General features: G+C 50.9%; 2 protein-coding genes across 13 annotated transcripts in view; one reads left to right on the top strand and one right to left on the bottom strand.

The window, feature by feature from the left end:
- SPTAN1 (spectrin alpha, non-erythrocytic 1) overlaps window positions 1-1,451 on the top strand; it is a 61,663-nt gene extending 60,212 nt beyond the window's left edge. For all 10 annotated transcript variants that reach the window (XM_038549160.1, XM_038549167.1, XM_038549166.1 and 7 more), the window contains 4 exons: window positions 22-75; window positions 166-312; window positions 399-546; window positions 991-1,451. In XM_038549160.1, coding sequence (XP_038405088.1) covers window positions 22-75; window positions 166-312; window positions 399-546; window positions 991-1,116 — 475 coding nt within the window. In that variant the 3' untranslated portion in view covers window positions 1,117-1,451. The remainder of the gene's footprint in view (window positions 1-21; window positions 76-165; window positions 313-398; window positions 547-990) is intronic.
- DYNC2I2 (dynein 2 intermediate chain 2) lies at window positions 1,450-25,149 on the bottom strand. Of its 3 annotated transcripts, none has more exons than XM_038549168.1 (9): window positions 24,949-25,149; window positions 11,948-12,196; window positions 4,982-5,091; window positions 4,305-4,462; window positions 3,597-3,706; window positions 2,901-3,068; window positions 2,444-2,676; window positions 2,055-2,212; window positions 1,450-1,806 (listed from the first exon to the last, which is right to left on the bottom strand). In XM_038549168.1, the coding sequence occupies exons 1-9, from the start codon at window positions 25,132-25,134 to the stop codon at window positions 1,568-1,570; spliced, it is 1,611 nt and encodes a 536-aa protein (XP_038405096.1). In that variant the 5' UTR covers window positions 25,135-25,149; the 3' UTR covers window positions 1,450-1,567. The 3 variants fall into 3 exon arrangements, with proteins under 3 accessions (XP_038405096.1, XP_038405097.1, XP_038405098.1); XM_038549169.1 differs by having other exon boundaries at window positions 11,975-12,196; XM_038549170.1 differs by lacking the exon at window positions 24,949-25,149 and adding an exon at window positions 24,593-24,628.
- Window positions 25,150-26,599: the final 1,450 nt, after the last annotated feature.

The following is a 26,599-nucleotide window of genomic DNA, read 5'->3' as shown; positions in this document are numbered from 1 at the left end:
GACTCCTGCCTGTTCTTTTAGGAACACAACAGGAGTGACGGAGGAGGCCCTCAAAGAATTCAGCATGATGTTCAAGTGAGTATGGCCTCCCCAGGCCAAAGGGCAGGGGACTCAGCAGGCTCAGCCCCGGGGCCCCTGCTGAGCAGCCCTCCATTTGTGCGGCAGACACTTCGACAAGGACAAGTCAGGCCGGCTGAACCACCAGGAGTTCAAGTCCTGCCTGCGCTCCCTGGGTTATGACCTGCCCATGGTGGAGGAAGGGGAGCCTGACCCCGAGTTCGAGGCAATCCTAGACACCGTGGATCCAAACAGGTGAGCTAGAGGGGAGGGTAGTAGAAGTGGCTCTGCCTCCAGCTCCTCCCGCATTCTCCTGGCTCACTGCGCATGCCCCTCTCCAGGGATGGCCACGTCTCCCTGCAAGAGTACATGGCCTTCATGATCAGCCGTGAAACGGAGAACGTTAAATCCAGTGAGGAGATTGAGAGCGCCTTCCGGGCCCTGAGCTCCGAGGGAAAGCCCTACGTGACCAAGGAGGAGCTGTATCAGGTCTGGGGCTCCACATCTCTGCCCTGGGGATGGCTGGAGGTTTCCTTTGAAAAGTAAAACGTGGGATCCCCGGGTGGCTCAGCGGTTTAGCGCCTGCCTTTGGCCCAGGGTGAGATCCTAGAGTCCCAGGATCAAGTCCCACATCAGGCTCCCTGCATGGAGCCTGCTTCTCCCTCTGCCTCTTTCTCTTTCATGAATAAATGAATAAAATCTTTAGTAAAACCTGAGGTTGCCCCAGGGCCAGACCAGAATCTAAATTAACAGCACCTCCCTTTTGACTTCTGTGTTGGGGGCATCTTATCCCTATTTACCACTGAAACTCAGCCCAGACCTGTCCATCCAAGCTCACAGAACCAGCTGCAGCCTCTGAGCTCAGGTGTTCCCCATGTCCCCCAACACCCCAGGGCAGTGGGGTTGGGCTGACCGCAGCCTCTTCCCTACCAGAACCTGACTCGAGAACAAGCCGACTACTGCGTCTCCCACATGAAGCCCTACGTGGATGGCAAGGGCCGCGAACTCCCCACTGCCTTCGACTACGTGGAGTTCACCCGCTCGCTCTTTGTGAACTGATCCTGCTCCCAGCCTAGCCTGGCCTGCGCTGCCTGCCCCGCCGTCACCTTGCTGCATGTCACCTCCTCTCTGTGCTCAAGTATTCCAGTGTCACCTCCCACTGTAAGCTTATGTCTGCTTAGCTTGGGATAAGACTTAGTAGAAATGGTGCTTCACTAAGCCACTTCCGGTCCAGTGGCACTTGCCCTGTGGTTGTGGGGACCCAGATTCCTGTTGTGAAGCCAGCTGCCCCATTCCGACTCGAGAAATCTAAACAGCTGGCTATTTCCCTTCTTGTTCTCCCCCCTCCATTTTGTTTTCATGTAAAAGACAAATAAAGGACTCTTCCCCCCGTATGTTCATGTTGTCTTCATTGAGCTTCTACGAGAAATCCATAGCTCAGCACAGGTGTGGCCTCACCCCACCTGCCCCCATATTTGGGGGCATTCCACCCACGGAGCCCTGCTGTCACTTAGGTGGCCACCTCAGCTGCCAGCTGCTCCAAGTCCTCGGTCTCCCGGGGTCCTTGTTCCGTGAACTCGGTGCTCAGCTGCCATACCTTTACTGTGCCCTCGGCGTCGCCGGCAGCCAGAAGCTGAGTCTGCTGGTGATTAAATTCCAGACAGTAGACAGGGCTTTCATTCTGGGTTTGCTTGATTGAAACTGTGGGTTTCTGGGAGCTTTTCTGGAGATCAAACAGCTGTACATCACCTGCAGATGAGAGACTCATGGGCCAAGAGGCCCCAACCAATAGCCTCTGCCCCTCTTCTAAGTTCCCTGTGCACCTGGGAAGAGAAACTATGGGCCACAGCACAAAGTAAGGCTACTGCCTGGTTCAGCAACCCTTCCCACACGAGGGAGTCCTCCCAGCCCCGTGCGTCTCTCCCGGCTCAGAATTCCAGATATGTGCAGGGCCCATGGCACTCAAGTGGATCAAAGTCTGGTGTCCTCTTTCCTACCTTCCCCAGAAGCGGCTGCAAACACCAAAGGGCGCACTGGGGACCAGCGCACAGCAAACAGGTATTTGTGGGACAGCTGCAGGGATGCCAGGGGCTGGGCCTGCAACATGGAGTACAGGTGGATGTGGCCGTCCGTCCCTGCGCTCAGGAAAAGGTTCCTAGACAGGATGCAAGGCAGAGAGCCAGGCAAGGGGGTGAGTGCTGGGTGTCTTGGTCCACTGGGCCTCCCTGGACCCCCAAACCAGGGACCCCTTTAGGGAATGAGGGCCCAACACCCTCTGGGCACAAGAACTCAAATGGGGAAAAGCTGGGCCCAAGACAGACTGCAGGCCCTTTCAGCAATTCTGTGGGACCCCCTCGCCCTCCCGGTGCCCGGTGGCCTCCTCTACCTGTGGAAGGGGGAACAGCTCACAGAGTAGATGGGACCCCCGTGGGGAGAGAAGATGAGCTGTGCCGGCGCCCGCAGGGGCACGGAGCTAGGCCTCCGCGTGAGGGCGGCCTCTTCCGCCGCCAGGGAGCACTTGAGTGGGAAGCCGCCTTCCGTGCCCAGAACGAAAAGGCTGGGGTCAAAGCTGGAGAAGGCCACCGCCGTGGCGCCCACCTCGGTCTCTCCCCGGGGAGGCTGTGGAGAGATGAACGGCAGGGCAGAGCCAAGGGAATCCAGGCCCAGAGTCCCAAAGAGCCCGTCACTCAAATGGGCGCCGTGGCCCAAGGAGGTCAAGAAGTAAATTCTCGACCGACCGGTAGCTCCGGTGCTGGAGCTGCCTGCCCCCTCCAGCCCCCGCCCACCGGAGGCTTGCTCATGGGGCGAGGCCCTCTGGGGGCGGCAGCTGGGGCCTCACATACCTTCCTCAGCTTGGTGTTCCTGGGGAGCTGCTGCACCACCAGTGCGAAGCCGTCCGTGAGCTGCAGCTGGCCTGCCCCGAGCCCCTGCCAGAGCAGCACCTTCCCGTCCGTGGCCGCGCTCAACACCTGGAAGCGGTGGCTGTGCCGGGGCTCTGGAAGCCAAACCACCTGGGGCGACAGGATGCAGGTCCAAGGTCGGGGGAAAGCTGCTTGTTCCCAGCCTGCCCCCACCTCCCAACAGACCCAACGGTTCCCCTCCGCCCCACCTGCCCCTTCTAGGAAAACGAGGATTCTGGGGTAGGCCTGGAGCCACCTCACACTCCGGGGCAGGCGGCGGTCCCCAGGCTGCAGAGGTCCCTCCCTGAGCCCGGGGAAGGCCAGGACAGTGGGCAGGCCCGGACAGCAGGGTGCCTCTTGTGGCAGCTTGGAGTGAGGGGGTCATGCCGGAGCGGCCCAGAGCCCTGGGGGTGGGCCAAGCCAGGGGGCGGAATGTGACTCATGCCCTGGGGCCTCTGAGAATACTGAAAGCAGCTCTCCAGCCGCCAACTCCCCGGTGACCTTCGGCCGCAGCTGTGCCAGGCGGGCGCCCTCGCTCCTACTTGGCCTCGAGAAGCAGGCCTGTGACAGCACAGCCCAGCTCAGGGGGAAAGGGATGGGGCCTCCTCCAACCCCCCAGCAGCAGCCCACGGCTCTGACCTGGTACACGGGGTCCGTGTGTGTGTCGTCTGTCAGGCCCGTTCGCCAGAGCAGCGGGTCCTCAGGATGGCTCATGTCCCACACCAGCACCTCGCCACTGTACAGCCCACCTGTGGGACCAAGAGCTGACTCACACCCTGCACCCCGGCTTCTCTTCCCACTTGCGGAGCCAAGATGTGGAACCACTTCCCCAAAACCACCTTGAGGAAAGTTGGTTTGGCCCTCAGCCTCAGCCTCACACCCCAGCCCCCTGCAAGCCTCACACGCCCCAGGAAGCTTCTCCCGCTGCCAGGCTGATCTCGGCCCGGTACCCAGCTCCTCCCTCCAGGACAAGCCCCTCTTCCCAACATGTGTGGCCCCAATCACCACTGACGCTCCCCGAGGGTGCCCATGTCACCCTGCCCCTGGTCCTGACTGGGCTATACCCTTACACAGCCCACACCCCAACAAGACTCCACGACAACCCTCTGCCAGTTCTGTAGCCTCCCCGCCTCCTGCTCCTCCTCCGAGTGCCATACCTGGCACAGCCCGCTCAGCATCCTCACCTGAGCCCAGGGATCAGGGCCACCTACACTCTCTCTCCACACTCTCTCTCCCCCACAGCGGACTCGCTCTAGCCGTGCCTGGGGGCTCAGGGCGCAGTGGAGAGCTCACCTCTGGCCACCCTCTGCACAGAAGGAAGCAGAGTGAGGCAGGCTCAAGGCTCACCTGCAACATGGGACGGCTGCGTGGGGTGGAAGGCCAGGCACATGACGGCGCTGGGCACCTCCACCACTGCCGATGGCTGCTGGGGGTTCAGGCCTCGCCTGTCCAGGTTCCAGGCACACACGAAGGACTTCAGGGTGCTCCAGTCCCCATCATCCAACCTGCACAGGAATGAGCCCGAGCTGGCTCTGCCTCGAGGCCAGGACTCATCCCCCCCTTACCCCTATCGCCTGACCCACCATTCCCCCAGCCCACCCCAAACAAATCAGCCTCTGTGTCCCTGCCACACCCAGACTGTACCAGGTACTGAAGTGGCACAGGAATCTCCATGGCACTTCAAGGCCATGACCTCAAGAAAAGGGTTCCAGGGAGCCAAGGATGGGTCTACACCACGGCAGGGTGGGGGAGCCCTGGCACATCAGGAAAAAGCTCATACAGAAAAGGAGGCAGGCCCAGGGCTCACTGCCCTGTGCTGGCAGGTGGGCACCGGGACTCCTGGATGCTAAGCCCCTCCCTCCTCGGCTCTTTCCAGCCAACCTGGTGCCCAGGCAGCCTTGAGGAAAAAAAGACTCCAGAACGGCCAAGCCCCAGGTCAACCCTTCACCAAAAAGACAGGGAAAGAGGCTTAGACCAGTCTCCAGACCTTCCACTGCCCTGCAGCCTCCCCTGCTGCCACTCACCGGCCATAAGCACAGGCCACCACAGACCCTGTGGTGTTCCAAGAGACACTGGTCACATGCAGACCTTGCCCTTGGGCTGGAGGGTAACCCAGGGTGTGCAGACAGGTCACCTGCAAGAGACAGACCATCCCCAACCCTGAGCCCAGAGCCAACCAACAGGTTACCTTGTAGGCACCTAAAAAAAAATACACATAGGCTTGGACCTCCCAGCCATCAAAGTCTACTGCCCAGTCCTGGAGGGAAATGTGGAGGCTTCATCCAAACACCATTCCTCGGGCAGCCCCAGTGGCACAGCAGTTTAGCGCCGCCTTCAGCCCAGGGTGTGGTCCTGGAGACCTGGGATGGGGTCCCACATCAGGCTCCCTGCATGGAGCCTGCTTCTCCCTCTGCCTCTCCCTCTGTGTGTGTGTGTGTCTCTCATGAATAAATAAATACAATCTTAAAAATATACACTAAAAAAAGCTTAAAAAAAAAAAACAATAAAAAACGAACACCACTCCTCACAGGATACTTCGAAAAACCCAGAAGAAAAGATCTTATAAACCAGGGTAGATGCCAGGTTGTGGATCAGAGTTAGACCCTGTTCTACAGACCATTTCAAAAGCTTGGCTTCTGAGGCACGTGGGTGGCATGGTGGGTTAAGGTCTGGCTCGTTTTCAGCTTTGGACATGATCTCAGGGTTATGAGACCGAGCGCCATGTTGGGGTCTGCACTCAAGGATGACCCCTGCTTAAGATCCTCCCCCTCCCTCTGCCCCTCCGCCCCATTCAAAACAACAATAAAAGCTTTAGCTTCTGGAACTGGATGATAGTGATGGCTTCACAACAAAGTGACTATACTCGGTGCCACAGGCCTTTATACACAAAGGTCTAGCATCTTCTTTCACAGCTCAGAGCAGGCTGGCAATGCTGGCCACCATGAGCGGTCAGCCCAAGGTTTCTGGGACAGGATTTGCAGCACAGATCAAAACCCATGTGAAAAGCTGACTGCTCCTTGACCTCATGACCCCATATAAAGAAAGTATCCGGGATCCCTGGGTGGCGCAGCGGTTTGGCGCCTGCCTTTGGCCCAGGGCGCGATCCTGGAGACCCAGGATCGAATCCCACATCGGGCTCCCGGTGCATGGAGCCTGCTTCTCCCTCTGCCTATGTCTCTGCCTCTCTCTCTCTCTCTCTCTGTGACTATCATTAAAAAAAAAAAAAAAAAGAAGTATCCAATAGAAAGAACCTAAAAAGTATAAAACGCTGTATGGTGGGAACTGTCACTCACTGCTAGCAAGAAGACAGAATGGCACGACCACCGTGGGAAAACAATCTGGTGTTTCTTCAAAAGCTGAAATACAGATCTCTAATATGACCCGGCAATTCCGCTCCTATGTACACAGCCAAGAGAACTGAAAACACTGCTCACGCAGAAACTTGTACACAAATGTTCACAGTGTTACTCCTACCAGCCAGAATGTCCACCAGCTGACCAATGCGATGCATCTCTCAGTGGGGGAAGGGCTACTGAGCTACAGGAAGGAAAGAGCCAGGACACAACCAGCCTCGCCAAACATTCTGCCAAGTGAAAAAGCCAGTCACCAAGACTGCTTCGTATACAACTCCATTTATGTGAAACATCCACATTAGACAATCTATAGACAGAGGGAGGAGGGACACCCAGGGATTTGGAGGGAAATGAGAAGTGACTGCTAGTGGATATGGGCTGTCTTTTGGGGGGTAATGAAAATGTTCTAAAATTGTGCCAGTGTCGTACAACTCTAGAAACAAACACTTATTGAACTGTACACTTTATTTTTTAAAGATTTTTAATTTATACTTGAGAGAAAGAGAGAGGGAGCACACATGCACATGCGGAAGGAGGCAGAGCAGAGAGAAAGGGAGAAGCAGACTCCCTGCTGAGCAGGGAGCCCAATGCGGGGCTCAATCCCAGGACCCCAAGATCATGGTCTGAGCCAAAGGCAGATGCTTAACCAACCACGCCACCCAGGCACCCCAAACTGTAAACTTTAAATGGGTGAATTATATGGGATGTGAATGATCTCTCAATAAATCTGTTATTTAAAACCAAGCCTGTGTACAGGGGCGCCTGGCTGGCTCAGACAGCAGAGCATGCAACTCTTGATTTCAGGCTCATGAGTTTGAGCCCCATGCTAGGTGTAGAGATTATTTAAAAAAACTTGAAAGGAAAGGAAAGGAAAGGAAAAGAGAAAGAAAGAAAAGAAAAAGAAAAGAAAAGAAAAAAAGAAAAGAAAAGAAAAAAGAAAAGAAAAGAAAAGAAAGAAAAGAAAAGAAAAGAAAAGAAAAGAAAAGAAAAGAAAAGAAAAGAAAAGAAAAGAAAGAAAAGAAAAGAAAAGAAAAGAAAAAAGAAGAAAAGCTGTATGGTGGGGTAGGAAGTGGAAGGAACTCAAGAAAACCTTTGAGGTCTCACTACTTTTGGTTTCCTTTTTTTTTTTTAAGATTTTATTTATTTATTCATGAGAGAGACAGAGAGAGAGGCAGAGACACAGGCAGAGAGAGAGGGAGGAGCACGCTCCATGCGGGGAGCCCGACGTGGGACTCGATTGTGGGACTCCATTCCGGGACTCCTTGGCAGGGATCATGCCCTGGGCCAAAGGCAGGTGCTAAACCACTGAGCCACCCAAGGATCCCCTACTTTGGTTTCCTGATCTGGGTTCTGGTTCCAATAAAGTGTTTGTCATAACACTACTTATAAGTGCAACAACCAGAACAACTGAAAATCTGAAGATGGGACTACAGGTAGAAGATGGGGATGCTCCGCACCTTCAACACGGTGGCCGTGTGTTTGCCAAGACTCAGAACAGCACTAACGGTGAGCTGACCCGCATAGAGAACACACCTTGATAAACTTAGCTCAAAAAAATAAAGTGTGCGGATGAAACAGGAGGCGGTATTTTAAAAGGACAAGCGTGGGCAGCCCGGGTGGCACAGCAGTTTAGCACCGCCTGCAGCCCAGGGTGTGATCCTGGAGAACCGGGATCGAGTCCCACGTCGGGCTCCCTGCACGGAGCCTGCTTCTCCCTCTGCCTGTGTCTCTGTGTCTCTCATGAATAAATAAAAATAAAATCTTTAAAATAAATAAATAAAAGGACAAGTGTGAAGTCTCTGGAGCTACCTGACAACACAGAACGGGCTTTGCTTCCAACCAGAAAAGACCCCAAGATCAGTTACCGTGACACACGGCTGTCCACACATGTGTGCAAAACAAGAGGAAGGAACCAGCAGAGCCAGGAGGTCAGAAGTCCTGGTGGTAGCCCCTGGGGTGATCACTCCCTCATCTTCGATTTCTAAGTGCCCCTCCAAGGTTGTCACATTGTTTTGAGAAATCTGAAATCATGGTTTCTTTATGAGAGCAGCATGCCGGCCCTTCCACAGCCACTGCAGTGGTGCCAAGGACAGTCATGAAATGACATGACCAACACTGTGACAGCAGAAGTAGACACAGAAAAACCCCCAATGGCCAAAATAATAACCCTGCTTTGAGGAAATCAATACAACACTGATGCAAAAGAAGCAACGAGAGAGAAAGATTCGCTGACGTTGTTAATACGATAGCCAACTTGTAGGCTCTGGTCTGCCTGGCATTCCAAACCCTGCTCAGACGCACGGCCGTGAGGCAGCTACCATGCTGCCACTCAGAGGGTGCTGCCCTATGGCCCACCAGTCCGCCTGTTTCTACAGGATACCTCGCTGAGTCCCACAGGGGACTGAGATGAAGGATGGCATGTCTGCGGTGGGACACAGCGCAGCCACTGCACAGGAACTAACATGGAAAGCTCTGGCAAGTGAGAAAAGTCATAAAGAAAACGTATAGTGCTTTCCATTTTTTATTTAAAATGTGCTTGGGGCACCTGAGTGGCTCAGATGGTTAAGAGTCTGCCTTCGGCTCAGGTCATGATGGCCTGTGATCAGCCCCAAGTCGGGCTCCCTACTCAATGGGGAGCCTGCTTCTCCCTCTCCCCCTGCCCCTTCTCTTTCTCTCTTTCCCTGTCAAATAAATAATAAATAAAATCTTTAAAAAAGAAATGTTCTTGGGACGCCTGGGTGGCTCAGCGGTTGAGTATCTTGCCTCTGGTTCAGGGCATGATCCTGGAGTTCCGGGATGGAGTCCCACATCAGGCTCCCTACGGGAGGCCTGCTTCTCCCTCTGCCTGTATCTCTGCCTCTCTCTCTCTGTGTCTCTCATGAATAAATAAAATCTTAAAAAAAAAAACAAAGAAATGTTCTCAATGACAAACACTAGTAATGATGGGATGCTGTGTTAGTGTAGCGTGTACTACAGGAAACAGCTGAGGCCTGGGAACACCGTGTTCCCTCCCTCTGTCCACACAGTATATGCTCTGTGTCTCTGGAATGCCTGGGTTTGTTATAATGAACACATGTTGCTTCTGTAGTCAGAAAACAGATATTTTGTAAAGGGGGAGAAAGTAATACAGGCTTGGACCAAATTAATCCATAGAAATACTGCTTCTCCCTCTGCCTGTGTCTCTGCCTCTCTCTCCCTCTGTGTCTCTCTCATGAGTGGATAAATAAAATTAAAAAAAAAAAAGGGCAGCCCCGGTGGCGCAGCAGTTTAGTGCCACCTGCAGCCCGGGGCATGATCCTGGAGACCCTGGATCGAGTCCCACATCGGGCTCCCTGCATGGAGCCTGCTTCTCCCTCTGCCTGTGTCTCTGCCTCTCTCTCCCTCTGTGTCTCTCTCATGAGTGGATAAATAAAATATTTAAAAAAAAATCCATAGAAATGAGGGAAGTGCTACAAATAAAGAGCAGAAACTTAACCTCCCTAAATGCAACTGTAAAATGGGGGGTGTGGGGCATCAGTGAAGGCAAGGAGCGAAGGATGAAGGACGTGCTGAGATCTTACCTGGTCACTGAGCCCTTCCTGTGCTCAGCTTTACAAAGATTCAAGGATGGCCCAATGGGGTGTGACCTCAGCAACTGCTTTCCAGAATGATGTTGAGGATTTCCCTCAAACAAATCGACTCTCCCATGCCTTCCTATGACTAGGTGGAAAGAAGACAGAGGAGGAGGAGGGGCTAGAGCAGGGCTTATGACCTCTGAATACAGAGTTACTCATCTCTGTTTCCCGAGGAAGAAAGCATTGTATAAAAAAAGTTTGGCCCAGGGATCCCTGGGTGGCGCAGCGGTTTGGCGCCTGCCTTTGGCCCGGGGCGCGATCCTGGAGACCCGGGATCGAATCCCACGTCGGGCTCCAGGTGCATGGAGCCTGCTTCTCCCTCTGCCTGTGTCTCTGCCTCTCTCTCTCTCTCTCTCTCTCTCTGTGTGACTATCATAAATAAAAAAAATAAAAAATAAAAAATAAAAAGTTTGGCCCAGAACACTAAGGCTCTGGGGTTGGTCAAGGGCATGTAGCACTGAGCAAGCAGCCTGTCCACAGGAGAGGCTGAGGCCCATGAAGCCAGGGCCAAGAGCCCCCCAATCATTCAGAGGCTCCCTTATCCCAAAGCCTGGGCTGTCAGTGAGGCTGGACACCTGAGTAGACAGGGTGACAGCTCTGAATGGAGCCTTGGAGACGCTGAGGTCACTGGAGCAAAGTAGTGATACTGACCAGGGCTCACATCCCAGCTTGCCCCATGATAGCTGTGTGACCACAGACAAGTCACTAAGCCTTTCTGGGCCTGACACAAAATAGAGATCATCCCAGGGCTGAGAAGTGAATGAGATGACACAGAGAGCACTCACTGTACGCTGCATGGGGAGGCACAGCCAAGTAGTGGTGAGAAAATTCGGTCCAAAAAAAAAAAAAAAATTCGGTCCACAGACTTCCTGGTTTCAAATCCTGCCTCTACTGCTGACTAGCTCTGTGATCCTGGAAAAGTCACTTCAGCTCAGTCTTCCACCTGTACCTACCAGTACCTCCCAGCTGTGGACCGATGTAACCATGCACCTACTTCTTGACAGCAGGGAAGCCTCGATGACTTACCCTTTTTTTTTTTTTAAGATTTTATTTATTTATTTGAGACAGAGAGAGAGAGTGATGGGACACCTGGGTGGCTCAGTCAGTTAAACATCTGCCTTTGACTCAGATCATGACCCCAGGGTCCTGGGATTGAGCCCTGCATTGGGCTCCCTGCTCGTTGGAGAGCCTGCAGCTCCCCCTGCTTGTGTTCTCTCTCTCTCTCTCTCTCTCTCTCGATCTCTCTGTCAATTAAATAAATAAAATCTTAAAAAAGAGAGAGAGAGAGGAATGCCCAGGTGACTCAGCGGTTGAGCGTCTGCCTTCAGCTCAGGTCATGATCCCAGGGTCCTGGGATCAAGTTCTGCGTGGGGCTCCCTGCATGGAGCCTGCTTCTCCCTCTGCCTGTGTCTCTGCCTCTCTCTCTGTCACTCTCATGAATGAATAAATAAAAATCTTAAAAAAAAAAAAAAGAGAGAGAGAGAGAGAGAGCAAGAGAGAAAGAGTGCATGCACATAACCTGGGGGAGCCATAGGCAATGAGCAGGGAGCCCAATGCAGGGCTTGATCTCAGGACCCTGGGATCATGACCTGAGCCAAAGGCAGCCACTTAACCGACTGAGCCACCCAGGTGCCCCTCGATGACTTACTCTTATAAAACTATACACCTGGCTGGGGCACCTGGGTGGCTTAGTGGGTTGAGTGTCTGCCTTTGGCTCAGGTCATGATCTCAAGGTCCTGGGATTGAACACCACATCAGGCCCTCCCCTTAGTGGCGAGTCTGCTTCTCACTTTTCCTCTGTGATCTCTCTCACTCTCTCTCAAAGAAATAAATAAAATCTTTAAAACAACAACAACAAAAAAAACTATACACCTGGCAAAATATAAGAGCTCAGTAAACGCTGTTACTATTATTGCTATTATCAATATCTGGGCGGTTAAAAAAAGGACTTTAACACAGGGCTGAGGATTGAACAGCAGCACAGGTGAGGGGCTATTCCAGGCCGCACTGGCCGATTCCCTACCGTCGGCTGCTGCTCAGTCCAATTCACCTCGAAGCCGTCAAAAGCGTGGCTCTGCCAGTTCTTGTTCAGCTCTCGAATAACCATGGCCTCCACCCTCCGAAGAAAGGCTGCAAGCCGGGGGCCGTCGTACTGGGATGCGGGCAGCACACCGACCGGCACAGGAGCCTCCGTCTGCACCTCGGCATCCACATGCTTCCAGGTCTGGGCAGCCGCCTCCGCGGTGGCAATGCTCGCCGTCTGGCAACTTTTCTGCAGAAGATCACAACCCAGCAGTTACTACCCAGCCTCACCCACCCGCCCACTTGCCTCCCATGCGGCCGCTTACCTTCAGGCCCCTGGGCGTCTGGTCACCCTGTCTGCCCCCTTCCTCTTGTAATTGGCCCATCTTCCAAAGGATGAGCCCGATCTGTGTGCTGTGGGTGGAGAGGACCTCCCCAAACCTCCTATGCGCCCTGAGTCACAGTGAGTGGTCCAGGGTCAGCCAACATGACCCAGTAAGAGCCTGACTCATGACTTTTGGTAACACTATGACACTATTTGGAGCAGATGCAGAAGTGTCCCCCCCCCTTTTTTTTAAGAGCACCCTTTTGAAGATACTGACAATAATAAGAATCATGTAACATTAGAGCCAGCAGTGGTCATCTCAACCAGCACATGGAAGCACCTCAAACCTGGCGACCAGCACAATTACCCCATGGCATCTTGGCAGGCACTGTCCAAGATCCCTCCCGCCCCCCATGATCAAAAGAAGCGAGTATGTTGGGATCCCTGGGTGGCTCAGCGGTTTAGCGCCTGCCTTTGGCCCAGGGTGCAATCCTGGAGACCCGGGATCAAATCCCACGTCAGGCTCCCGGTGCATGGAGCCTGCTTCTCCCTCTGCCTATGTCTCTGCCTCTCTCTCTCTCTCTCTCTCTCTCTCTCTCTCTCTGTGACTATCATAAATAAATTAAATTAAAAAAAAAAAAAAAAAGAAGCGAGTATGTCTGTAATGAGCTAGTAGGTAGAAGGCAGGCTTCTCCCCGGCTGCCTCTTTTCTCCACCCTGCCATCTGCCTCCAATCCCTTGCCCCTGTTTAGCTGGGCACAGGGACAGACAACAGATCAGCCTCTCTCTTACGGACACGACCCATCATTTACCAAACAGGGGCCCTCTACCACACATCTCTGTCTTATAAGTGGCTCTGCTCATGTGGCCCCTCACCAGGCACCTGAACACACAGGGCAATGATGAGGCCCAGACCCTTGTGCCCCCATCTTGGGCAGTGCTGGGCACTAGGCCAGCGCTAGTAAGCCTGAAGGAAGGGAGCTGAACCCACATGAGAGCAGGTCTTGCTAGAACATCAAACATCTGTACCCACGCTCCCCTTCACATTCCACAAAATTCTCTTTGCTTATCTACCTCCCATTAAACTGAGCTGCTCCAGCTTCAGAACCTGGTCTGATCTCTCTTTATATCCCCTGCACTTTGTGTGGTATTTGGCACAAGCTCATTTCATTAAAACCATAATACTATATGTTATATATATACTATTAATGTTATATATATACTACATATATATACTATATACTATATATATGTTCTAAATATATATATACTATATACACTATGTTATAAATATATACTATATATGTTATATATTTCTCCACTATGCTACACATACACATACACATACACACACACACACACACACACACACACACACACAATTATTTACTGAATATCCACTTGCCAGGCACTGTCTGGGTACTATTGATACAGCAGAAAACAAAAACATGCAAGATTCCTGTGCCCAAGGAGCTTCCACAGGGGCCTAGGATATAGAAACAAGAAAAACCCATCAACTACCTACAGCGCTAAGTGCAGTGAAGGTGTGGGAGAGAAGGGACCAGCTGGCGAGGCCTCTGGGGAAGTGGCACTTGAACTGAGGTGTGAAGGACAAGTGGAGAGCTGCAGGAGAGGGTCCCGGACAGGGACAGGGGCTGAGGGTGGGGAGCCCAGAGCAAAACCTTACAGTAGAAAAGGCCCCACACTCAGACTGGAGCAGGCAGCGTGCCCAGCTACACTGGGTGAGGAGGGCGGCATGTGAGCAAAGGCAAGGCCAGGACGTGTCTGAGAGCCACACCTCTAGGTGTGAGCCACAGGGTGGCTGAAAGCAGGGCCATGCCTCTTGGGCGGCTCAGGCAGAGTGAGGAGCGGAGAGCAGGTGTGACCACAGCGGGATGTGATGGCAGATTCTGGAAGAAGAGAACATAAAAGCAGTGGAGGCGTCGAGGATCCCGAGACTGGTCACAAGGCATGAGGCTCTGGAGAGCATCCAACAGAGACGTGACCTGAAGCCACAGCACTGGAGGAACCCCGCAGTACCAGTGGAGTGTGCACATTGAGGAGTTCATGGATGGGCATGGGGATCAATCAGAAAGTATACAGGCTGAGGGGATCCCAGGGTGGCTCAGCGGTTTGGCGCCTGCCTTTGGCCCGGGGTGTGGTCCTGGAGTCCTGGGATCCAGTCCCGCGTCAGGCTCCCAGCATGGAGACTGCTTCTCCCTCTGCCTGTGTCTCTGCCTCTCTCTCTCTCTCTCTCTATCATAAATAAATAAATAAATAAATAAATAAATAAATAAATAAATAAATAAATAAATAAATCTTAAAAAAAAAAAAAAAGAAAATATACAGGCTGAGCCAAAATTCTAAGAGACTGGGTGAAAATCAAAGTTCCAGAAGCCACGAGAATGGTAAGATGGTTGGTCACTAAGCACTCACTCAGGCACTGTCCCCAGAGTTCTCACCTATCTTATTCATGCTCACAATCACCCATGAAGGAAATTCTATTTTGCATGACAACTGAGACACAGAAATAACTTGTCCAAGTTCACATGGCATAAACACATAAATAGGGCTTGGATCCAGGTCCTCTGACCCCCTCAACACCAAACTGTCTCTGGGTCACGGTGTTCACACCCAAATAGCCCCACGTCCTGGCCACTAATCATGTCAGATGAACTCGGAAAAATGTTTCTAAAAGAATGTTACCCAGTGTCCTAATGTAAAGCAAAAATGTCCACAAGAGACAGCGAGCTGTCACCTCTCTAGCTATCTCTACTAGTATTTTTTTTTTAAGATTTTATTTATTTTACAGAGAGTAAGAGAGCACAAAGGGGGTGGGGTGGGGCAGGCAGGAGAGGGAGAAACAGACTCTCCGCTGAGCAGAGAGCCTCACATGGGGCTCAATCCCAGGACCCTGGGATCATGACCCAAGCCAAAGGCAGATAGATGTTCAACCGACTGAGCCACTCAGGTTCCCCGCTATCTCTACTAATACTTCTTTGCTGCTTGCTTACTCAGGCAAGTAACAAATGTCAAAACACTAGAGAAAATTAGGGAGAAAATGAAAACTCAAAACCAATGATACTGCACCAGCAATGTTTTTTTCTGTGAACTGGAAGGAAACCACCATTACTCTTTTAGTTCTGGGACACAGAAGTAGGTTCCTATGGTTCAAGATCCAAGTATCTCGGGGCGCCTGGGTGGCTCATCTGCCTTGGGCTCAGGGCAGGATCCAGGATTCCTGGGAGTCCCACATCGGGCCCTCTGCATGGAGCCTCTTTCTCCTACCCTCTGCCTGTGTCTCTGCCTCTCTTTGTCTCTCGTGAATAAATAAATATTAAAAAAAAAAAAAAAAAAAGACCCAAGTATCTGGCCTGACCCTGACTAGCCCAGACTATCTGGGGATGGAGCTCCAAGGCCTCCAGAAGGTAAGGGCTTGCCCAAGGCCACCCTGTATACAATGGTACCTCTCATTCCAGGCAGTGTGTGACTGGACCAACACTTCCATCTGAGATGTCAGAAAAGGAGCTGTGGCCAAGGGGGAGTCCTTGCTTCCTAGGCCTCGACAAGGCCAGGAAGGAGAGTGTTAGGGATGATGGGCTGTAGCCTGCCTCCCACATCTCCCAGGCAGAGGTACTGCAGGGAAAAAGGTACTGGGGCCAGACTTTACTGGGGGGTGGAGGGCAGACTTTAATCACACTGGGAGGCGTGGCTCAGGGAAACAATTCTCAAACCAAGATGACCAGGCTCCTCCATGCTTTGGAGTCTGAAGCCCCCCTCAGAGAGGGAGGCAATGAGACTCAGAGAGCAGAGCCCAGGGTGGGAGCCCAGCTCTTCTGCCCCCAAGAGAGTCTGAAGACACCTAGAATGTCAGGACTCCTACCCAAGCCACAAAAAACATGCCCCAACATCATGCCCACTGGATGGGAAGGAGACCTAACCTAGGTCTCTCTGGGAACCTTACAAGAGACAAAGATTTTACGAGTTAGACAGCACAGGCTTGGAACTGCAACCTGGAAACTTGGGCCCCGACATTCAGCCAGTGCCACAGTGTGACCAGGAGACAAGCAGAGAGGGGCCTCAGGGCAGGGATGGCAAGAGCAGAGCTGAGAGAAAGTGGGCCCCAAAGCCTGATTCCTCAGGACCACCTGCACTGCCACAGAGAAGCCCAGGAGACTCCCCTGCCTCCTGAAGAGAAGTGCCTGGTGTGGCTGACTGCTGTCATCTGCCACCAGAGTCCGACACTGACCTCCGGGAAGGCTCCCTGACCCCCAGACCACCACCCATCAAGGCCTCACTTCTGAAATAAGGGGTCTCTGGCTGGCATCTAGGACTGGCTGATCAGTTTCAGAACACTCATCATTGACAGAGGAAATGGCCCCACTGGGCCTAGAGACCGGCCACCACCCACCGACAGAACACTGGGCTCTGCCTTTGAGGTCAAAGACTGACCAGTGCCACTGGCAACTTGGTTATTCAGAAACCGGCCAGCCAGAGAAACCCTTCCAGGGGATACCAACATGGAGCAGGACAACTTCAAAGTCATGAGTAGAACAGTCACTTTCTTATTAAAAACATACATTCAGGACACCTGGGTGGCTTAGCGGTTGAGCATCTGCCTTTGGCTCAGGTCATGATACCAGGGTCCTGGGACTGAGTCCCACATCGGGCTCCCCACAGAGAGCCTGCTTCTCCCTCTGCCTGTGTCTCTGTCTCTCTCAGTGTCACTCATGAATGAAGAAGTAAAATCTTTAAAAAAATAAATAAATAATAAAAACATCTAGGGGCCCCTGGCTGGCTCAGTCAATAGAGCATGCCAACTCCTGATTTCCAGGTCATGAGTTCGAGCCCCACATAGGGTGTAGAGATAAATAGATATGGGGCGCCTGGGTGGCTCAGTTGATTAAGTGTCTGACTCTTGATTTCAGCTGAGGTCATGATCTCAGGGTTGTGAGATCAAGCTGTCCCCCTACCCCACCCGGCGAGTTCTGAGATGGATGTGGAGGCTGCTTAAGATTTTCTCTCTTCCAAAAAAAAAAAAAAAAAAAAAAGAATTTTCTCTCTTCCTCTACCCCTCCCCCCACCCTCTCAAGGAAAAGGATAAAACATATACATATTCTTGACTCTAGGACATATTGATTATAAAACATTCCAACTGGGATGCCTTAGAGCTTAGAGGTTGGGCGCCTGCTTTTGGCTCAGATCGTGATCCCAGGGTCCTGGGATCAAGTTCCACATCGGGCTCCTTACAGGGAGCCTGCTTCTCCCTCTGCCTGTGTCTCTGCCTCTTTGGTTCTCTCATGAATAAATAAATGAAATCTTAAAAAAAAAAAACAAAACAACATTCCAACTATTTTATAGTAGCTCTTCAGGGGAGAAACTATATTAAATATAGAAGTCATGGGGATCCCTGGGTGGCTCAGCAGTTTGGCGCCTGCCGTTGACCCAAGGCGCGATCCTGGAGTCCTGGGATCGAGTCCCACGTCGGGCTCCCGGCATGGAGCCTGCTTCTCCCTCCTGTGTCTCTGCCTCTCTCTCTCTCTCTATGTCTATCATAAATAAATAAATATTTTTAAAAATAATAAAATAAAATAAAATAAAATAAAATAAAATAAAATAAACAAGTCATTTATGAAACACATCAATTTTTACGATCTGTTAAAATGGCTGAGGATCGGGGTGTGTCTTCTAATTGAGGAAATACATCACCACAGAGAAAATACGTGTTTGAAGGTCGAGGCCCCTGCTACTCCTCTGGGAAGTAACCACCGCCACCAAATACCAGAAGCACACCTCTTCTCACTTCATCCTCCCAACTAGCCTCAGCCAGCACATCTGACTCCAGAGTGGAAAAGACCTCAAAGACCATTCTAGATCTGCACTCTCAATGAGCAGGCCCCAAAATCACCTGGAAGCCTGCTAAAACACAAGCCTCCTGGAGTGGGGCTGAGAGTGCTGTGCTAACAAGCCCCCAGGTAATGCTGATGCTGCGGGGGGGGGGGGGGGGGGCGGTGCTGTTACTCAACCCCCACATGTTGGCCTCACCCGTTTATATGCTTCCCAGGGCCACAGCCCAAGATCCATCACCCTTCACCCTCACCCAGTACAGACCATGCTCACATCTATCCCCCTTTCTATCTCCACTACTCTGGGGGCTGGGGCTTCACTTGGGGTGGGGTAGCACATGGCTCATCCCCAGAGGCTAAGGAATGCTGTCAAGCCCACCTGAGGGGTGCTGCTGGGTTCTTGTGTTGGGAATGGCTTGTCGCTGTCACCTTGCCACTTCCAGCAGACCCACTTCCACTAGTCCTCCCCAGAGTCTCCCTTTTCTTCAGGTTGCTGTTAGCCCCAAGGCCTCCCTCCTTCACCTCCTTCCCCATCAGGTCCTGAACACCCAAGGAGAAGGCAGGTGTGACAGGAGCAAAGAAGATTCTGAAAAAAAAAGAAAAAAAAAAAAAGAAGATTCTGGCCTAGGTCAGCAGCTCTCCATGCACACACTATAAAGCCCACATGTGAGCACCACCTCAACTGGACCCGAGTGTGAGGACAATTCATGGCAAATGAGCAGACAAGGTGAGGCAGGAATGCAAAGTTGAGCTGAGGGAGTTTCGTAGTGCAGTATGGACAACTGTCCCAGGATGCCTCCGTGAGTGTAGAATAACTGAGCCTGGAACCAACATCAAGGCACAACCTCCTGTCCAGGTGAACTTGCCTCTTGAGTATATCAGGGCAGAAAACAGCTATTCAAAGGCTGACGTGGAGCCAGGAGCCAGCCATGTGAGGAGGGAAAGAGCAGACATTTCCATAGAAGCTGGGAGCTGCCGACGTGCTAGACCACCTTGGAGCTGCAATTACTGCAGACTATCTTGGTGTCATCTTAACCTCTTAATCTTTTCTCATGCTCCTTGGGGAAAAAAAAAAAAAAATCTAGTACCTACACTCTAGCAAACTCAAAGGTAGAGAGCCACAGATTTAATTCTCCTTGAAAATCTGTAAGAGGCCAGACTCCAGGTTAAAACAAACACCCTCCAGCAGGGGGTGACATACGCTACGGAAGCCACCAAGATGAGAAAGCAGCAGCCCATCTGTGGGAAGAAGAGCCCGCAGGTAGGCAGCTAATTTAATTCAAAGCAGGAGAGGAGAGATGCATCCTACAAGACAGCACACAGGAGAATTATTCAATCCAGTATTTCCCAGGTGCCTTTGGGAGGTGCAAAAGTACACAAGACCCACTCTCCTACCCTCTGGGAGCTCACAGTCCACGGAAGACAAGATCTAAATGTCCAAAATGCATTCCATGGATGGAAAAGTTCTGGAACTAGATAGGTGGTGATCATTGAACATTGAATGTAATTGACAATTGTATACGTAAAAACAGTAAAATTTCTGGGGCACCTGCGTGGCTCAGTGAGTTAGGCGTCTGCCTTTGGCTCAGGGCGTGATCCCAGGGTCCTGGGATCCAGCCCTGCATTGGGCTTCCTGCTCAGTGGGGAACTTGCTTCTCCCTCTGCCCCTCCTCCTGCTCAGACTCATGCTCTCAAGCGTGCAAGTGCGTGCATGCACACGCTCTCTTTCCCCAAAAAATAAAATCTTTTTTTTTTAAATAGTAAAATTTGGGCAGCCTGCGTGGCTCAGTGGTTTAGCACCTGCCTTCGGCCCAGAGCATGATCCTGGAGACCCAGGATCGAGTCCCACGTCAGGCTCCCTGCATGGTGCCTGCTTCTCCCTCTGCCTGTGTCTATCTTTCATGAATGGATGAATTAAATAGATAGATAGATAGATAGATAGATAGATAGATAGATAGATAGATGATAGTAAAATTTCGGGCAGCCCAGGTGGCTCAGCGGTTTAGTGCCAACTTCAGCCCAGGGCATGATCCTGGAGACGAGGGATCAAGTCCCACATCAGGCTCCCTGAATGGAGCCTGCTTCTCCCTCTGCCTGTGTCTCTGCCTCTCTCTCTCTCTCTCTCATGAATAAATAAATAAAATCTTAAAAAAAAAAAAAATAAAATAGTAAAATTTCTATTATATGAATCTTATCACAATTTTACTTATTTTTAAGTAATCTCTATGCCCAGCATGGAGCTCGAACTCACAACCCTGAGATCAAGAGTCATGTGCTTTACCAGCTGAGCCAGCCAAGCACCTCACCACAATTTTTTTTAGTAAAAAAACACACCCACATTTTCCTAGGATCAGAATCAGGCTTCAGAAAAGTAATGCTCTTGGAAAGAAAGATGCATTTAATTGGCAGTCTCAAATTTTGCTACCCTTAAAATGACCTGAGAAGCTTTAATAAAATCAGATTCCTAAGTTACACCATATACCAATTAAGCCAGAATCACTGAAGGTAGGACTCAAACATCCATATTTTTCAAGAGTCTCCAGGACAGGGGATCCCTGGGTGGCGCAGCGGTTTGGCGACTGCCTTTGGCCCAGGGCGCGATCCTGGAGACCTGGGATCGAGTCCCACGTCGGGCTCCCGGTGCATGGAGCCTGCTTCTCCCTCTGCCTGTGTCTCTGCCTCTCTCTCTCTCTCTCTCTGTGTGACTATCATAAATAAATAAAAAAAAATAATAATTAAAAAAAAAAAAAAAGAGTCTCCAGGACATTCCAGTGTCAGCCAAGTTTGAGAAACAGCGGGATGAACAAGGAGATAATTACATACCTTACATCTCAGGCAGCTGGACTGGTGCCTGACACTCCTATACCATCCACCTGAGCAACCCCAGGCTTTCAAACTGCTTTCTCACCCATGATCTCATTTAACCCCTCATCAAGTACTCTCACAAGGACACACTTTACAGAAGAAGAGATCACCTGACTGGCCCAAAGCCCTAAAGACTGTGTGCATTCCCGGCTCAAACCAAGTCCACGACACTATCCCTCTGTGAACAGATTAGAATATGACAAGAAAAGTCAAGTCAGGCCAAAGACGATTAATATTTAGAAAGAAAAGGGGAAAATTTTTTTTTAAAAAAAGAAAGAAAGAAAAGGGGTACCTGGCTTGTAAGTTCGAGCCCCACATCAGGTATAGAGCTTAAAAAATAAAATCTTTTTTAAAAATTTTTAAAAGAAGGAGTGCCTGGATGGCTCAGTTGGTTAGGTGTGTCTGATTCTTGATTTCCGCTCAGGTCATTGATCTCGGGGTCATGAGGACAACCCCATGATCAGTGAGGAGTCTGCTAGAGATTATCTCTCCTTCTCCCTCTCCCCTTCACCCTTCACCTGTAGACTAAATAATTAAAATATTTCAAAAAAATTAAAATAGAAAAAACCCATCACTGGAACATGGAAGCACATTCGAATATTGCACCACTACATGGGCCACACAGAGACCAATGGTCAACTTTTCCAAAAAGACTTTTAAGAAAATTAAGGAACTGTATTTTAAAATTAGCTTACAGAGTTGTTTTCAATAAAAATTAGCTAAAACATTCATCATGGAGTTTATTGATAAAAGGAAAATTCGAGGGTCGCCTGGCTCGGTTAGTTAAGTGTCTGCCTTCGGCTCAGGTCATGGTCCAGGGGTCGTGAGACCAAGCCCTTCATCTGGCTCCCTGCTCAGTGGGGAGTCTACTGCTCCTTCTCTCTCTGCCCCTCTCCCCTGTTTGTGCTCTCTCAAATAAATAAGTATGAGGGACACCTGGGTGGCTCAGTGGTTGAGAGTCTCCCTTTGGCTCTGGGCATGATCCCAGGTCCCAGGGATCCCAGGTCCCAGGATCAGAATCCTGATCCCAGACACTGGGCTTTCTCTGGGATGCCTGAGGTGCCTTTCTCTGGGGTGCCTTTCTCTGTGTCTCTCATGAATAAATAAATAAAATCTTTTTAAAAAGTAAATAAGTATGATCTTAAAAAAAAAGAAAAATTCGAAATTGCCTAACAACCCATCAAGAGACTAGTTAAATAAAATGAAATTATTTTAAAAAAATAATTTTTAAAATATTTTATTTATTTCATGAAAGGGGGGGGCAGAGACACAGGCTGAAAGAGAAGCAGGCTCCTCCATGCAGGGAGCCCGATGTGGGACTTGATCCTGGGACCTCAGGATCATGCCCTGGGCCAAAGGCAGATGCTCAACCCCTGAGCCACCCAGGCATCCCTCCCACCAAAAAAAAATTTTAACATGGAAAGTTTGTTTGTTTTTTTAATGGGGCAAAACAGACAACACAGTTGGAACAAGTATAAACTGAATGGGGAATGGGATGATTTTTCTTTTTTCTGCATATCCGTTTTTTTTCTAAATTTTGAACACACTGGGGATCCCTGGGTGGCACAGCGGTTTAGCGCCTGCCTTTGGCCCAGGGCGCGATCCTGGAGACCCGGGATCGAATCCCATGTCGGGCTCCCGGTGCATGGAGCCTGCTTCTCCCTCTGCCTGTGTCTCTGCCTCTCTCTCTCTCTCTCTCTGTGACTATCATAAATAAATAAAAATTTAAAAATAAATAAAAAATAAAAATTCTGCCTTTAAAAAAAAATTTTGAACACATTAACTTCTATAAAGAGATAAAAGTTAATTTGGAAAAAAAGTAATTTACCGGGACCCCTGGGTGGCGCAGCAGTTTGGCGCCTGCCTTTGGCCCAGGGCGCGATCCGGGAGACCCTGGATCGAATCCCACGTCGGGCTCCCAGTGCATGGAGCCTGCTTCCCTCTGCCTGTGTCTCTGCCTCTCCCTCTCTCTGTATGACTATCATAAATAAATAAAAATTTAAAAAAAAAAAGTAATTTACCTTCTTCTCCCAACCCTTGCAACATTCTTACAACTTAATCAAAAATCTCTAATAGGACCGGAGATGCCAGTCCAAGGAAACAACCCTCACAGATAAAAGCTCTTACAACTCAAGAGTTCGAATTCCTTCTTAGAACTCTACAGGCTAAAACTATAGTCACAAGAAAATGAACCTGCCTGCATTTCAGTCTCTGTAAGAAAAAAAGTTAGCCTGAATCAGGGTTTCCAACCTAAAGTCTTCTAGAATCTGGGTCTTCAGCAAACGAGCTACTTCAAGTATTCTTTTTTTTTTTTTTTTAAGATTTTATTCACTTATTCATGAAAGACACAACAAGAGAGTGAGAGAGGCAGAGACAAAGGCAGAGGGAGAGGCAGGGAGCCCGACGTGGGACCCGATCCAAGGCCCCCAGGATCAGGCCCTGGGCCGAACGAAGGCAGCACTAAACCGCTGAGCCACCTGGGCTGCCCTATTTCAAGTATTCTTAAAAGCCAGTAAATGTGAAGTATACATCTACCTGTGATAAGGATGGACAGATTTAATTAAAATACCCATTTGTGCTTTCTAGGGAGCACAGTTAAGTAGGGAATACTTTGAAGCCAGATCAAATCCTGCATGCAGACTGTTGGCCCAAAGCAAGAAATCTGTCTTCAAGTAAGATTTCATGGACAGTTCACAAGTGTTGGTGAGGATCTCAGCTCTCCTCGGCCACTCGGGTGGCAAGCTAAGAGTTCTCTACAGGTAAATTTGCCGCACCCTACAATGCACCCATTTTCACTGAGGAAAAGCCAACATCCTTACAATGATCTGCAAGGCCCTACTTGACCTGCCTCTGTTTATCTTCTCTGACCTCAGTGGGGACCACTTTCCCTTCCCTCATTCTTCTCCAGTCCCTCTGCCCTCTCAAACATGCAAGATCGGCTCCAACCCCAGGGCCTTTGCACTTGCAGTTTGCCCTGCCTGGCCGCTCAACCTTAGGTATCTTGTTGACTAACTAACTCACTCCTTAAATGTCACCTTCTCAGTGAGGCTCACCCACCCCTTCACTCTCCAATTCAGCCTTTCAATCCCTCACCCTTCTTTTGCTTTTGTCCATAGCACTATTCACCTCCTAGGGAGCACACAGCATAATTTACTTATTACATAAGTTGCCTATTGGCTGTACCCTGCAAATGGCCCCATGTCAGCTCCAGGAAGGGGGTCCCAGTGCCAAAAAAGCCCTTGGCACACAGGAGGCCTTCAAAGTCTGCACAAACTGCTTCTCCCTCTGCCTGTCTCTGCTTCTCTCTTTCTCTCTGTGTGTCTCTCATGAATAAATAAATAAAATCTTAAAAAAAAAAAAGTCTAAAAAAAATGGGGATCCCTGGGTGGCTCAGAGGTTTAGCGGCGCCTTCAGCCCAGGGTGTGATCCTGGAGAGCCCGGATCGAGTCCCACGGCGGGCTCCCGGGATGGAGCCTGCTTCTCCCACTGCGTGTGTGTGTGTGTGTGTGTGTGTGTGTGTGTGTCTCATGAATAAATAAAATCTTTTTTTAAAAAGTCTGCACGAAGACCCCTCTGGAGAAGACCTGTGCCCAGGAGCTCTGCCCCTCACCTCCTCAAAACACCCAGCCATGCGTGCTATTGATTAAACTGCTAGAAAACCGGATTATCTCGACCTCGAAATGCAATCTGGTCTTTTTCTTAAGCAAAGTCCGTTGAAAATGCCTAAACATTGCTGTTCACACTAAATCCTTCGAAACATGAGGTCTTCAGAAGTCTTGAAGAAAAACTGCTTTGGTGATTGTTCAGAGTCTGGGGCAACTGGCACGAGGATACCGCAAGGGTTAGCCTCTGTGGGTGAAAGTACAGGAATAACCTGGTGGCTCGCCAGCACTTGGCCGCCCGGAGACCGCGAGCGGACCCTCGCCCTCCCGCCCGCGACGCCCCGAGCCGGGTCCGGGCCCTCACCGTCTCCCGGCGGATGCCCTGGACGCCCCTCCACTGCGAGGGCACAGACGCCACGCCCAGGGTCTCGTCCTGCAGCGGCCCTGACCGCCCGGGCCCCTCGGCGCTCGCAGCCCCGCCTGTAGCCAGCGCCTCGGCTCCCGCGCTTCCCGCGGGGTAAAGCTGCCTGGGCTGAGCGCGGGTTGCCATGGAGATAGCTCCGCCCTACCGCGCCTGCGCATCGCGACGTGACCCTCGTCCCTGCGCCTCCGGAGCGGAAGAAAGGGGAGGTGAAGCTCTCCGCACCATTTTTGAATTGGTCAGATCGCCTCCTCCAAGACTTCGGAGAACGAGATAAATTATTATTCTTGGCCAGGATGAGACAAGCATGGCCAGTTTTGGATACCTCATCCCAGTAGGGGCATGCTTGGGCATGCGCGGCTACCCCTGGTTTGGGGAGCGTAGAGCGGAAGTGCGGCCCCGTGCCAGGCTCAAAGATGGCGATGAGCGACCAGACGCAGAGACGGGGAGGAGAGGCTGCCAGGACGCGAGGCTAGGACCGCGGCGGGCTGACGAGTTGTGGGGTCTGGGGGGTTGCAGAGCCCGCCGAGAAGCTGGGTGCTCTCAAGAGAGCCGGCCCCAGCTGCAGCCACCTCTAGTCCAAGTGCTCGCCCTCTGATTCTCAGTCCCCGCCTCTATAGAATGGTGATTTAAAATATCCATATGCGGAGGTAGAGTTTGGTTGGATAATTGGAAGGCCCAAATGAAGTCACATAGAGAAAAATGCCTGTTAGAGCGAAACCAAAGGCCTAAATAACTACCAGCTATTGCCTATCGCGTGTCAGGCAGAGCCCAGAGACATGTATATATTGAACTTACTAAATCCTCAAAAAAACTCTAGGAAGGAGCAACTGCTCTACATCACATGAGGGTGCTACTGCTCCGACAAGTAACTGCCCAGGTCACCCGGGAAAGCCCACGACACATTTGCCCAAGAACCCGCAGGTTGCTGCTTGGTTGAGGGCTTCTCGGCAGGTATCCTCCCACCAGGTCCCGGAGCCCTGAACTCAGCGATGGAAACCTGCCCAGTTAGGGGCCCATCTGCACCACAGCACAACCGAGGCCCCCTTGGGACCCTGCTCCGGGCAAGGCAGTGAAGACTGATTAGATTAGCAGCAATGGGGACGGGCGGCTATGAAATGCAATAGGAATCTCTTAAAAGGGCAGCCCCGGTGGCTCAGCGGTTTAGCGCCACCTGCAGCCGAGGGCCTGGGCCTGGAGTCCCGGGATCGAGTCCCACGTCAGGCTCCCTGCATGGAGCCTGCTTCTCCCTCTGCCTGTGTCTCTGCCTCCCTCTCCCTCTCTCTCTCTCTCTATCATGAATAAATAAAATTAAATAAAAAAAAAAGAAATCTCTTAAAAAAGAAAGTAGAACCAGAAAAAATTCTCTTTGTGAGGCCCTCTTAACACTAAAGACTTTGCAAACATCACCAAGGATTCCTAATAATAATAACACTCAAAAAGAAGTTCAAGGCACTGGGAGTCAAGAGGCTCAGCACGGTGCTACCTCCTCTTTAGTAGACTGGGTACCTCCTTCCCGCCTTGCTTTCCTAAGTGTAAAATGAAGCTAGTAAGACTGGATCTGCTTTACCTGACCAAGGAAGGTAAATATTTC

This window comes from Canis lupus, chromosome 9, assembly GCF_011100685.1.
Source record: "Canis lupus familiaris isolate Mischka breed German Shepherd chromosome 9, alternate assembly UU_Cfam_GSD_1.0, whole genome shotgun sequence".
NCBI classification, from domain to species: domain Eukaryota; kingdom Metazoa; phylum Chordata; class Mammalia; order Carnivora; family Canidae; genus Canis; species Canis lupus.
The sequence above is the reverse complement of the archived record's forward strand: the minus strand, read 5'-3'. Positions and strand labels throughout refer to the sequence as shown.